Raw genomic sequence first — 15,209 nt, forward strand, 5'->3', positions numbered from 1 at the left:
AGAAGCTACATTGCTGAGATTGCTGAGATATCACCATAAATACCACCATGAGAAGCTACATTGCTGAGATTGCTGAGACATCACTATAAATACCACCATGAGAAGCTACATTGCTGAGATTGCTGAGATATCACTATAAATAGTAAATACCACCATGAGAAGCTACATTGCTGAGATTGCTGAGATATCACTATAAATACCACCATGAGAAGCTACATTGCTGAGATTGCTGAGATATCACTATAAATACCACCATGAGAAGCTACATTGCTGAGATTGCTGAGATATCACCATAAATACCACCATGAGAAGCTACATTGCTGAGATTGCTGAGATATCACCATAAATACCACCATGAGAAACTACATTGCTGAGATTGCTGAGACATCACCATAAATACCACCATGAGAAGCTACATTGCTGAGATTGCTGAGATATCACTATAAATACCACCATGAGAAGCTACATTGCTGAGATTGCTGAGATATCACCATAAATACCACCATGAGAAGCTACATTGCTGAGATTGCTGAGATATCACCATAAATACCACCATGAGAAGCTACATTGCTGAGATTGCTGAGATATCACCTTAAATACCACCATGAGAAGCTACATTGCTGAGATTGCTGAGGTATCATCATAAATACCACCATGAGAAACTACATTGCTGAGATTGCTGAGATACCACTATAAATACCACCATGAGAAGCTACATTGCTGAGATTGCTGAGATACCACTATAAATACCACCATGAGATGCTACATTACTGAGATTGCTGAGATATTACTATAAATACCACCATGAGAAGCTACATTGCTGAGATTGCTGAGATATCACTATAAATACCACCATGAGAAGCTACATTGCTGAGATTGCTGAGATATCACCATAAATACCACCATGAGAAGCTACATTGCTGAGATTGCTGAGATATCACCATAAATACCACCATGAGAAGCTACATTGCTGAGATTGCTGAGATATCACTATAAATACCACCATGAGAAGCTACATTGCTGAGATTGCTGAGATACCACTATAAATACCACCATGAGAAGCTACATTGCTGAGATTGCTGAGATACCACTATAAATACCACCATGAGAAGCTACATTGCTGAGATTGCTGAGATATCACTATAAATACCACCATGAGAAGCTACATTGCTGAGATTGCTGAGATATCACTATAAATACCACTAGAATATGAGCAGGATGTTCCGGGTGGACACAAGTCACGTGACAGTTGACCACGCCCTAGACCTCAAGTTTGCGGAGTGCCAGGAGTACAACGGGGCAGGAGGTGAGGACACTATCAGTCCCCTCACAACCCATATCTCACCTGCTGATAACGTCGTTCCGGATAAGAGCCAGACCTTCCGGTTCAGGACTTTCAACTTTCTGCACAGGAGTTCAGATGCTGATACACAGAAGATTGTCGAGAACCTTCCAGTGAGTCAATAGCTGTATAATAGCTGTATAATAGCTGTATAATAGCTGTATAATAGCTGTATAATAGCTGTATTATAGCTGTATTAGCTGGAATACCAGTATAACCCTAAAGTGGTGTCATGAGACAAACATTTGTTTATTTTGTGATTTTGTCACCACTTAATAGGAGTTTAAATTTCGGGACGTAAAGTTCTTGCTCCTTGGCCAATTATTGAGTTTTTAGCACAAAAACTAAATATTGAATAATACAAATACACAAATACAATTGAACAATCCGAATTTTAAAATTGATACTAACAGCTAAATTTTAATAATAATTAGAGAACAATACCAGATCACCAAAATATACAGGGTGGTCCAGAAGTAACTACCCAAACGCAACACTTTAATAACTCACGTGATTCGTATCAGAATTGCTAACAAATTTCAGAGAATATGGGTCAGACTTAAATTTCCTGAAAATTTCGTAAAATTTCATCAATTAGAGAGGGCGTGGCACGCCACTCCCTCTTTTTTACTATCATCATGCCATAAGTCGAGGAAACTTTGAGCTAGGAACTCCAAAGTTTCTAGACACCTTTGGTTTGATAATTGAAGTGCTTTCTCAAAATTTCGAGTTGATTGTTTACAACGAAGCCCAGTTATATTATGACCATTTTAAGATCTGACGGATGCATGATCCTGGCACTTAATCAGTGACCTCTTCACTCAATCAATGGCCTGATCGGTTAAAACCTGCTTACAGGACAGCAACTGAAGCGCTATAAAGCAATCATCGTATCTCTTATATGTTTCTAACCCAACTCCACTCAACTTTCTTTGATTTTCAAGAAAGTCACTATCAGTATTCACTCAAAGTGATCAGATCGTCATCCCCCAACATGCTCGGTACCGCCTGATGAGGCTTATTGTTGCACGCTAGCGAATATAAACTCCCGATGAGATCACTGATTGGTTGACGAAATCACCGATTAAGTGCCGAGATCACGTATCCGCAAGATTTTAAAATGGTCATAACTCGATTAAATTGTATATTGTGTATTAAATATATATTATACTTCGGGAAGCGTAGTCTGCACTTTGCTGACTATCAGCCGACAGCAGAATACAAAATGAAACGACGTACTCCGTCGTTTAACTCATTTAATGCTATGTATCCAGGTATCCTTTCCTTTACGCACTGAATTTCTTAAAATCAACATTAACACGATTTTAAAATACTTTGAAGTCAACAGTAAATCCATCTTGATAAGTTGATGGTCACGTTTCAAGTTAGGCGAGGCATTTGGAGCACGTTTACTTATTTTCCAGGAAGAAATTATAAAATTAGAGGTATTAATTACCACAATTCAGAACATGGTTCAGCTAACACTAACTTTCAATGCTGTATCTGAATCATAAGAAATTATTTTCGTGCGTGCGTTGATATATTAATTTACTCGTATTTCAATTTCTCCTCTTATTGTGTGCATTTATTGATTCACATATAATTCACATATGATTCACTTATGATTTACACATCATTCACATATGATCCACATATGATTCACATATGATTCACATATGATTCACATATGATTCACATATGATTCACATATGATTCACATATGATTCACATATGATTCACTTATGATTCACATATAATTCACATATGATTCACTTATGATTCACATATGATTCACATATGATTCACAGATGATTCACATAGGATTCACATGTACGCGATTGATCTCTGATCTGGCCACGTACAAATGGTAATATGTAACTTCTTGATCCATCACGTGGCTCTAGTAACTGCAAACTGTAATATCCATTGTCTCCTTAAGTCCTTAGTAGCTGAGTACCGTATAATTATTAGTAGTTGAGTATAACTATTAGTAGTTGAGTATAATTATCAGTAGTTGAGATGAGCTTGGTTAATAAGTCACTTATAGTTTATCGTGTAATCAACAAGGTGTTATTACATTACAGAAATACAATTTGAATATTATTTTTCCTCTATTATAGTTGTGATCTTATGATACTTTCAACACTGCTATGTAACAAATAATTTGAGACTAATGAAGATGACGAACGTCTGAAATTTGTTTCGTTTAATTGAAGTCGTCGTTTCAACTGTCAAGATCGCAACTAAAACAGAGGAGAAATGAAATTTACAATTTGTTAGCCTAGTCGCCCTTCGTATAATAAAGGTTTTGAATTTTTGAGCCAATGAAATTCGCGTTATCTTGATGCAGGGTGTTCCAAAAAAAGGCGACCAAGTGATCAACATTCAACGTGTTAATACTTCAAAAGCAGTTGGACACTTAATGTCAGCCTTATTTATCATTTAAGCATTTACGGTGGCTTTATAGTATGACCTACCGAGTCCGTGAAAAAAATATGTAGACTTCTATTCGATTCAAAAAACCGTTCAGCCTCTTGTAGCTTTTTACAAATTTTCCAAAATCTGGCTAGTGTTTTATGCTTTCGGCTTGTTATGTGCTTATCACAAAGTTAATATTATGTGATTCTTTACCTAGCTTGCGCAATTGCTCAACTATTGCTTCCTTCTCTTACGAGAAGAAGTAAAACGAATGCTTGTGGAGGGGATGTCGTGCTGGGTAAGTGATTGATCTTGTATGACCACGAAATTTTATCAAAAACCTCACTTGGATCGTGCAATGATCAATTTATTGCGGACTTCGCGCGATTATTAATGATTTGGGACCATGTTAGTGGTTTAGCAGTTTGCTAGAACACTTTCACTCTGACAGTTTGTCACAAGAAGCACAGGTGCCGACCTGATTAACATATCACTGCACCAACAAGCTGACGGGTGGATCAAATCATCATCAAAATTCGATAAATTGATATAAGGCAATAAAAAATTAATATTTCGTTTTCCATGCGAGGTTGTATAGTTAATAAAGTAATAAGTACCTGTCGAATCTTAAATATGTGTATTATAATGACGGATTTTAACATTCGTCGTCTGCAATTTAACGCTGCACCCTAACCAGTAAGCTAGTATAACCAGGCAGGCTCACGATCTTCAACTCTTTAATACATTGAATATCATGTAACATCTAAATTGCGGTACAAATTGCGGTACAAATTGCAGTACATTTAATTGTCAATACTGTTACTCCAGGTTATCCCCACTATACTTACCGATTAGTCCACTATTTCCTACTCCAGGTAGCAGTTTTCTATTTTTGTATAACATTTGGTTTTTCTTCCCTCACTTAAATTCGAAGAATCTTACCTCTTCAGTGCCATACAGCTATATTATAATAGTTATTTGTGGTGGTTATACACTATCATGCCAGTTAATTGTGATTCTTGCACAATGCATATGCCATATAATCGATAAAATGACGATTCGGTCAAACCTCTCTATATAATTACCATGCCTCTCTATTAGTATTACACCGGGTACCTCGATATACCGTGCCCCTTTCGTTTCCCCCAAACGTCTACGTTTATTCATAAATCAGCTCGTTCTGTGCAAGAAATGTAATTTATCATAGTTTATATCGCATTTTGCTGTGATGTGAGTACGTATTCCATCGCAATACGAAACGATACGTGCATATTAGGCCCTAATATTAGGCGCTTCACATGTTATCTGAGAGGATTCAGATACTAAAAATTGGGAATTGGGATCTCATGTCAACCTTTCTATTGTCTATACCGGGTTTTTTCTATACCGTGCACTTTCCGTCTGATCCCTCGAGAGGCCCAGTATAAAAGCTTAATAGAGGCTTTACTTGTATAACAATAAATATAATCATATAAGAAGGCACTAGTGGCACTATAAGTGAAGCGGCAGGAAAATGACCTGGTAGTAATGACATTGGTAATCGCGGTCCCACTCAAACAACCAAGCACTCACATGTCACACTCTTTCTTCCCTGCCCTCTCTCTCTCTCTCTTTAAATGTTAATTCAAAGTCACGTCTACCAGGCCCCTCTCTCACAATTACACATACATGCAGCCCCACAATGGACCATCTCACCACTTCACTGCTGACCGTTTAGTTAGAGCTTCGCCGTGCGATGTTGTTATCCAGAGTACCACGCCGCGCGGTGGTATGCTGAGCGCCCTTGCTCCTACCAACACCACCTTCATGGAATACGAGACATCTGATCATCCTGGTCCTGCTGTAGAGGAGGGTACGTTTGAGAGGGTTCACTTCAGTGATGGGGACAATTATAATGACTTTACACAGTTCAATGGTGCGGCTGAGGAGTATACCTCTTCTATATTAACGAACCGGAATGTTGGTGGAATTCAACACTTGTACGATCATCAACCGGAAATATATCGGGTTGGTGCCACCCATATTTCTAGAAACGACTCTAATCAGAATGCAATATCCGCCCACCGCCAATTCAGTGAATTCAGGGATATTCAACAAATAGGAGAACCCAACAGTGAACTGCCATCTGATGACAAGTCCTCGGGTAATCAGACACAGAAAAACGTTAACGACTGCAACATGAACATCAACCCTGCTTTCATCAACTGGAAGAGAGTGGGGCTCCTCGATCGAGGGATGAGCATGTTGAACCTACACATAATGCAATTCACTACGCAGACCTTCAGCACCCTCGCCAAGGATGTAAGTAGCTGTGTTGCTATTGCTGTATTATAATTATGGACATTTCACCTATGGAAGATGGCTATGTTAATACGTCATAACTTTTTAGCAAATTTTTCACCCTCCAGCAACATCACTTTTTCAATTGTGCAGTTAATTAACGCCATCATTTTGAAACCCCTCCCTCCCAGGGACAAAATAAAATCGCGATTATTTTGGCCAAAAATCACGATACCGCGATTTTTCGTCATTTTTATAACAGACGACACATAAAATTTGTCGCAAAGAAGGGGGAAAATCGCGATCCCGTACATGCTGCGATTTCCTTTTTATTTATTTGTTCCTGCTCCCTCCCGGCTCCCAGTAATATAAGGTCCCCACAGAAAGCGCACCTCCACATTGGGTTTTATCGCTGATATTGTAATCTTACTTGGGATCACAATTTTACTGTTTACTGTTGAGACCTTTTTTTTGGGCCAAACATCGCTCAAAAGTTGTAATTTTAGACAATGTTAACTGCAAAAATATAATAGTACATTAATTTCGTCTGGAGAATTCCTTAAATATGACAACATTTTGCGATCTGTCTCGTGCACCATGAGCTCCTACAGAATATACAATCTCATTCCTTCCCTGCATGTCTCCCAATCAATTTCAGCAGCACTCAAGTATAATTGCATGTTAACAAATATCTTACTTGGAATAGTAATACTCACTTCATGATCAGTAACACTTTCTCCTCTGTCATAGCTATTAGTGATATGACGGTTATGCCATTTAACGCGATCTTTCAGTTTCCTTACTCATCCCAATATTTCGGCCATCAAAATAAATGCATTTCTTTCGCGCCAAATTTAGGTTTTTTTGTTACATTTGTCAACTTCGAGTCTGCACATTTCCAAATTTTGAACCTAATCCTAAACTTCTTACTCATTTGTCACTCAACTAAATGAATTACACTCAAGTCGAGCCCTCAACTCCAAGATGACCCATTTGACACTGTTCGACATTGTGACCGATTACGCGAGACATATACACTCTCGCCCAGATTGGGTGCTATATTTTTGGAAGTCTTTTATCGTGGTAAACCGTTCCTGTGTGCCCCCTACAAACTACAGCTTTTGCCCCCCCCCCCCCCCCCCCCCCCCCCAAAGAATTTTGTAACCCACATTTTTTTCGCGTCGTCCAAACGTTCTATTGGACGTTTGTCATGTTCTTCTAAAAAGACTTACAACTTGGGAAACTGCTACCCCACTATAATTGGTGCCCCCACCCCTCCAGCAATATCTTAATCTGGCTCATTTCTTATGTTATTGGCCTGTGAGTGCATGAGTGGTCCCAAAATGAAGATCTTGTAATCCTGTGCCTGAATCAACTCCTTTTATAATGAGCAAGATCAAAAGTTAACACAGCAAATAACATTATCGTTCATCAGCTAATTATAATCTTAATTTATTTCATTGTTTTTGATATATTTTATTGCAATGGATTAAATTTAATACTAATTTGCGAACAGCCACAAATCACAATTGCATCTTTAATTTTAAAGAGAATTGGATGCGCCACAATTATTCATTGTCATTACTTTGTTGACGGCTGCTCAAAAGTCTGCCGTTCCTTTTTGTTAATGAGGAGAACAATTCAGTTGATCAATTTTGACCAAGTCCACGAAGTATGAGAATAAGAAACAATTTTTGAACGTTTATACCCACTTCGCAACATGCTCTTAATTGATATATAACTAAAACCATTTGTATTGCCTCATCAACAATAATATGACCATAAGTTCAAATAATACAAATGAGTGTTTTCACTTGTTCACCTTCTAATAAAAAATCATTGATGTTTTGTTAGTTTGGTTTCTTTGTGAACGGGATGATGGACACACAGTCACGAACTGCTGTAAGGATTTTTGTTCAGCAAGTGGACAGTACTGTTAATGAATCCGAACGTGGTAACACTAGTTGTCTTCCTATTAAAGAAGAAGCAGACCTCGTTAGTGTTGTTGAAGATGTAAACTCCATTTTGGATGATAAAGAAGTCAACGCCAATCATGAATCCGTTCCTACCCCTACAAGTCCTGATCGTGGCCAGAGACGAAACAACAATCTGCCTGATACTTTCAATTCAAAATGTGCGGTTGATAATGATCTGCGGAGAGAATTGATGAGGGAAGTAACTAGAAAGTTTCTCAGTAGAACACAGAACAACAGAGGCTTACTTCCTGGCTATGCAGGCCGTCAAACTCAACCTGTTTCGAAGCTTGGATCGTCACGTGACCATTCTATCGACCTCGCGAGACGACGTATCTCTCACAGGCGGCAAGTGTCTAGTGATACCATTCTATCAGGTGTATCTATCAACCGCTTCTCAGCATTGGCTCAGCAGACTGAAATGAGCTTGCGAGGTAAATTGCATTCTGTGAGGATGGCGATGAGGAAGGAGAATGTTATACAAACTTATGAGGTTTGTAAAACTTGCATTTAAAACTCTCATTTAAAACTCTTATTTATAGGTTAAATTAACTCTCATTTATTAGTTTGTAAAAATTTCATCTGTCGGTTCGTAAAATACCCATCTATCGATGTTAAGAATGCAAACAAGAGACAGCCGATCACGTTTGTCAAAAATAACTATTGAGACCTGTCTTCTAAATACTTGAATCGGTTTTTCCGTCATCAAAAATTGTGACGACTTCCATGATCTAGCATCACAGAGAATATGTAGCTTAGGCTATCTTTTTCATAAAGTTGATAATATGATCATTCAAATATATTGATATTTCACCAACTTAAATGGGCTGAAAGCTTCTAAATTTGGTGCGTATGTCCAAATATGGCATATATTGTTTGGGTCATAGCTCAGTCATATGTTGTCCTATTTAGCTGAAAATAAATTATTCAGGAGACCAGTATAACTGTATAACTATAAGAGCATCCATAAGTATGTTTTTTTGCGTTTTTAGGTGATTTGTCATAACTGTGCCAAAAACGGACCAAATATGGGCATGGCTGCCCCATGGTAACCGGGCGCCTAGGGTTCATGAACCTCGAGACCCCCTCCTCCTAGAAAAAAATGCAAAAACTGCTTCTGCAGTGCATTATGCATTTTATTTTTATTTGTGTGTTGGCCAGAATTGTGACGCCAGGTATGTACATGCTAGGAACCGACCGGAAATCCGGCTGAATCCGGTTCCGGCCGGATATCCGGCTTCAAAATCCGGTTCCGGTTCCGGCTCCGGCTGGAAAAAAATTTGCCGGATTTTTGCCGGATTTCAGTTTTTTTTACCCAAAAAAAAAAATCAAAAAAATATTTTCAGCTAATAATGAACAGGGTAGCCTGAATCGTGGAAAAAAAAGTGGTTTTAAGAAAAACTTTTAAAAAATTTTGACTTAGAAGTTTTTCGGTCCGAGTCGTTCTCGAGACGTACCTCCTGTATCGAGAGCTCCCGCTTCCGAGCTCGTGTTGCAAAGGGGAGGCCTGCCTTCCGTGATCACATTACCAGGGGAAACCTCGAGTCCAAAATTGTGTATCGAGGGGTAGGTGGGGACTTCGAAAAACCGAAAAAATATTTTCGGCTAATAATGAACAGGGTAGCCTGAATCGTGGAAAAAAAAGTGGTTTTAAGAAAAACTTTAAAAAAATTTTGACTTAGAAGTTTTTCGGTCCGAGTCGTTCTCGAGACGTACCTCCTGTATCGAGAGCTCCCGCTTCCGAGCTCGTGTTGCAAAGGGGAGGCCTGCCTTCCGTGATCACATTACCACTTACCAGGGGAAACCTCGAGTCCAAAATTGTGTATCGAGGGGTAGGTGGGGACTTCGAAAAACCGAAAAAATATTTTCGGCTAATAATGAACAGGGTAGCCTGAATCGTGGAAAAAAGTGGTTTTCAGAAAAACTTCGAAAAATTTTAACTTAAAAGTTTTCGGTCTGAGTCGTTCTCGAGACGTACCTCCTGTATCGAGAGCTCCCGCTTCCGAGCTCGTGTTGCAAAGGGGAGGCCTGCCTTCCGAGATCGCATTACCGGGGGAAACCTTGAGTCCAGAATACAGAATAGTGTATCGAGGGGTAGGTGCGGACTTAGAAAAAACCGGAAAATATTTTGGGCCACCTCCCTGGGCTAGCCCCCGGCTATAATCGCAAAATTGGCAGTATTTAATCTTCTGATTATGAAATACGAAATATGAAGGTCACGTGTTCAGGGTTTAATTAGCTCATTACTGCAATCATGTGACTCAGCTCTAGACGCCAGACGGTGATTAGTACTGTACTAGACAGTGCCTGCTTACGAACAACCTTATTAGGCACCTTTGGTTGTAAGTCACGTGACCCAATGATACTCAGACTTGCATGAAAAAAAGGGAATTCGCACAAACGCGCTCAATCAGGGCCGGGGTCTGGCAGCATATGCCAATTAGATATCATTTCTGATTATTACTCGTCTAGTGTCGTGACTCGTGTCTACTCGTGTTACATTGTGTCTGCTACGTACTGCTTGTTTAAGCAATATCTAGTAGTAGATAGGAAGACTTGTAAAAAAACTATATCTGTTCGGACGTTGAAGCCGCCCTAAGTCGAGTCGAGTAGTAGTAAATCTAAAACATTGTCCGTCTGGTTGTTCTACTCAGAAGAAAATGGGATCCCTTATGCAAGCTGCAAGAAGTGCTCGATGAAGATTAGGCGTGGAAAGGAAGGAAATTTTCCGGCAACATCCGGCAAAATCCGGCAAAATCCGGCTGCCTTTTATTTCACTCTGAAACCAAAGGTTCCGGTCCGGCAAAATCCGGCTTGCCGGATTTGAGATCCAAATCCGGCTGAATCCGGTCCGGCAGCCAAAACCCCAATCCGGTCGGTTCCTAGTACATGCAATCAAGGTTTAGGGACCCGCGCTTAATAACCGTATATATACCTTATCAATTCCGTAATTATAAATTCAATTTCAGCGGGGAATTTCTGTTAGCGAACATCATTGCGTTAAACTTTGTTTTGAAGATCAAGCGACCAAATGTCTTCCATGATGATGACTATTATGCCTTAATTGCCAGATGCTTCACCCAGGGAATAATTCTTTTGTTACTCCATTAATTGATGAATACCAACATATATACTGGCCATTGATCAGTCAGGACGTAAATACCTTGAAATAATCCACATCAGAGATAACGCTTTTATTTTGTTCATCCATCTCTTTGTTTGCAGCAGTTTGGAAATTTAACTCGTTGCTTGACGCGCACGTCTGGTATTCAACTGGAAAGCGTTTACTCTAAACCTCGTTTTGAGTCCCCCTAGAGGAAGCCCAAAATGATTCCGCGTAAATCTTCTATGCCTATATACATCCAGAAGGAACGTCCATCATCTCTGGCGGTCGTATTCGAAGGATCGGTAAATGAGACACCTGCAGACTCCAGTAAAAGCTCAGTTCAAATCAGTATCAACTCCAGTGAAACTCCAGTAACTGCAAGTGTTCACTCCACTGTAACTCCAGTAACTGCAAGTGTTCACTCCACTGAAAGCTTTGAATTGATGAATAAAAGGAAGCACTTTTTGAGGACCCAGTCCAAAGATTCAGCTGATGAAATCATGAAGCAGCTACAAGTTATCAGGACATTCAAAAGAGCTGCTGCTCGGTCACCGTTCGACCGTTCAGCCTCAAGAAGCATGCCATCACGGCGGATATCTGTGCATGATACTACAGTATATGGTTCTAGTAGAGCTAGAGCATCTTTTCCAGATGACATGGGGTCCCGTCTTCAAAGCTTTGCTACGGATTATAATCGTTTTTTAGTATCCTTGAATAATATATCCGAAAAGCTCATCAACGGCAAAACCTGTGAAGTCACATTGACTGAAGAAGAAGAAAAATCGGTAAGATTATTTTTATAATTCATCAATGCTAAATAAGCACCGACGAAATCATTTCTGTTTTCGAAGCCCACGAAGCAAGCCGTAATCTGAGGATTTTCAAATTAAAAATATTGCAGAACTACACTTACGTTCCTTTACGATATGCATGAAAATTCGAATCCACGTTAATTAAAAAAGCGATCATAAGCCTTATATTATAAATAAATGAGCAGATAAAATTCGAGGAAAATTATTGGGTATAGTGTTCGCTTGCTCAGCTTGTAATCGGAATGTTGAAATTCTGAGCGGTGCTCATTCTAGACGAGGAATTCGGTAGAGATACCTCCACAATTACTCGCCCAATAAACCTGTAAATACCAGTGTTCAATTAATATTATCAATACGGTTTCATCAACATACCTCCGAATTCCGATCTTACTTGTACTGTGAACCAAGTCCAATTTATTCTGCCGAATAAACGTATGTATGGCAGTGGGTTAGAAGTAGAAGTAATTTAGCGATGAAGCCTTGAAAAGTGAAAGGGGCGTTAAAAATTTTAAAAAGGGTAACAAATTATAACGTGTTAAACATTACGTGCATATGCCATGGATAATTATTTATTACCGATGACAAAATGCTATCAGTATAACCATAAAACTGAAGGAATGTAACATGATTGATAACCTGACATTCTAGCAACTCCGGAAAATAGGAGGCTACCAATTTATTATACTGGAGCTGCTGTCTGATCCGGTTTTCAGGCAAACTTCCGGAGATTCAGAGGAGGCAATATCATTACGGGGGTGTTCTGACTAGAGTTACAAGTGACAAGTCGTGATCCAGAAAGTAGTTGTGTCGTTCATGGTATGTGGTGTTGTGTCACAACTTGTGTCACAACTTGTGTCACAACTTGTGAACAGAAATCGGCCGTACTCAGAGCAAGAATTATTTTATTATTTATTATTTATTATTTTACACTTTTCCACATATATATAGTGCAATTATAATAAAGTAATAAGAGCTTTATAAGGTATCCTTTATTATAACAGCTTCTGGAAACAATCATACTTAGACTTAGCGAAAAACTTTATTAACGGATATAGAGGTGTTGGTATTAGTGTTGGATTAGTCGAGTTGGTACATTGTACAATGTACAGGTCATACTTAGCTTGGTTTCTGTCGCTTGTACGTATAAACCCATCTTGGTAACAGGTGTCATTTAAAATTTTCCTAGACAAAAGAACAATCGTCATATTTGGGCAACCTCGTCTTGTAGCTAATGTTGATTTGCTCTCTTGTGACTACTAACCGTATCTTTTAAAACAGCCCAAATTAGACCAAGGCTCCAGATTCGGTGCATCGTTTAGCCCAACAACCAGTTGTACATTTTAATTTTCAATATTTATGAGCGTACATATGCCACTGTAGGTTTTGATATGTCTTAATGTCGTCGTGTTTAATTTGCTTTACCGTGAAGTTACCCCGCATAGCTATTTATTGTTGATAGGTGTTAACAGATTCCTTAGTCTAACCAATAACCAACAAACGAGAAAACCTATCTTCATGAATTATCCAAGACAAATTTACATAAAAATTTAGAAAACAGACTCCATTTCAATTAGTTTGGCTAAGTTATAGTGGGATACAAACAATTTTTCCGCGCAAATTAAAACCAAAAAGTTTGATTAATTTTTAATGTGTCTTGACAATTGACATGCTTCTGATCGATCAGTGTTCTCCAATTTAACGTTGTGAAACTCGCCCATCTCTCATTATCTTGGAAGTCATGTGTGTCAAATATGATATTCATTAATGAGGGGACATGAAATTGCCTCTAATTGCTTCATCTGCGATTCCACGTGAACATTTATCCCGCTTTTCTTTCCATAGACCCAGTTTTCTCTGTCTTTTTAAAATACTCACCATTAATGGGTATCAACATGAAAGATGAATGTATAATTATACCGATAGGCTATTGTGGTTGAGAAGACTATTCGATCACTATAAAAAACTTAGTGTCGCCGCAAATCTTCATCAACTGCACTTATCAAACTATTTATTTCAAAGATTCATTCTTTCTATTTAAAGCCTTATTACTGATAATGTTAACGATGCATCCTAATTTCCTCTTGTCATCCAATAATTGTTAATGGGTGATATAATTATGCTCGCTAATATAACGAGCTAAACTTAATACAGGTACTGTCACTGATGTCCATAACTACATATTTTCCTGGACCATAGAAAACTCCTATAATCAGTATTAAGATTTGGTGATATAATTAAAACTTAAGTGGGTAATTGAATCAGAAAGTAGGTGCGAAATGCATTCTCGCTTCAAATTGGTACTTTCTATAGCACTTCTATAAAATAAAAGCTATAAAAATCTTGATTTCATGATATTTGTCATAAATTTTGTTGCGTAAACAAATCCAGTTTGGTGTGATCTCGATTGTAAAATTGATAAATTAACTGCCCGCTGGAATGCAGCGCCGGATAGCCCGAGGCGATCGTCTTCAACAGTCCTTGGAACATCTGCCATTTGTGCTGCTTTCACATGCATTGCCGAATTCAAGGTAATCATTTCCTTTTTTTTAATTTTCGGTATAAGTTAGAAATAGAAACGATTAATAAACGAAATTTTTTTTTGCTAAAGGTAAACTTGTGTAATTGTATTAGTGTTTTGGACAAAAAGATATTCTTCACATTACAAAAAGGATCAATGCTATCTTATCATGCTTCAGTAATACCAATTTGGCAAAGGACCTAACCCACAAATGTAATAACTTAAGGTAATATTACTCGATCAAGTAATCTATAATATATAAGTCATTCTTTTAAACCCGAATATTCGCTCAGTATATCAAGATCCTCATCATTAGCAGATGAGACGTCTTTTACGAAAGCAGGGTAGTATATATTAGTCCCAGTTGTTGGGTATTATTGTTGTTCAGCCAGTAGTCATCCCAGCCACCCAAGATCTTCAGGACAGTGATGGTGCTACTTGTCGGATCCCATATCTGTCCACAAAACGTGAGAAGCGGTGCCTTCATGTCTCACACTTGTTGACAATGCCACAGCCAATAACTGTCAACCAGAAGAACTGACCGTATTGGAATACAGCTCTCTACAGCTTTTATAGGTGAATCGTAGCCAGAATAAAGGACGCCGTCCTATTACCTCCGTGCTGGTTACAAAGGAGACGTCATGTTGTGCTGCCGTGAAATTAGATATCTGACTGCAGAGGTAGCTTCTAGAGCTGGACTGTCGTCTAACATTTTGTGTCGATAATAGGTTGTTAAACATTCTATTTTTGTTTTTTGTCT

General features: G+C 38.6%; 1 protein-coding gene across 19 annotated transcripts in view; it reads left to right on the top strand.

Moving 5' to 3' along the window:
• LOC134825055 (transient receptor potential cation channel subfamily M member 3-like) overlaps window positions 1–15,209 on the top strand; it is a 76,529-nt gene that overhangs the window by 15,601 nt on the left and 45,719 nt on the right. For 10 of the 19 annotated variants that reach the window (XM_063837141.1, XM_063837142.1, XM_063837149.1 and 7 more), the window contains exon 1: window positions 7,910–8,506. The exons of 7 other annotated variants lie outside the window; for them this stretch is intronic. In XM_063837141.1, the coding sequence (XP_063693211.1) occupies window positions 7,916–8,506 (591 nt within the window). In that variant the 5' untranslated portion in view covers window positions 7,910–7,915. Of the gene's footprint in view, window positions 1–5,469; window positions 6,062–7,909; window positions 8,507–15,209 lie in introns of those variants that run through there. 2 more of the 19 variants (XM_063837158.1, XM_063837151.1) reach the window with 2 other exon arrangements.

The sequence above is a fragment of the Bolinopsis microptera genome, chromosome 13, assembly GCF_026151205.1.
Source record: "Bolinopsis microptera isolate Bmic1 chromosome 13, MBARI_Bmic_1.0, whole genome shotgun sequence".
NCBI lineage: Eukaryota > Metazoa > Ctenophora > Tentaculata > Lobata > Bolinopsidae > Bolinopsis > Bolinopsis microptera.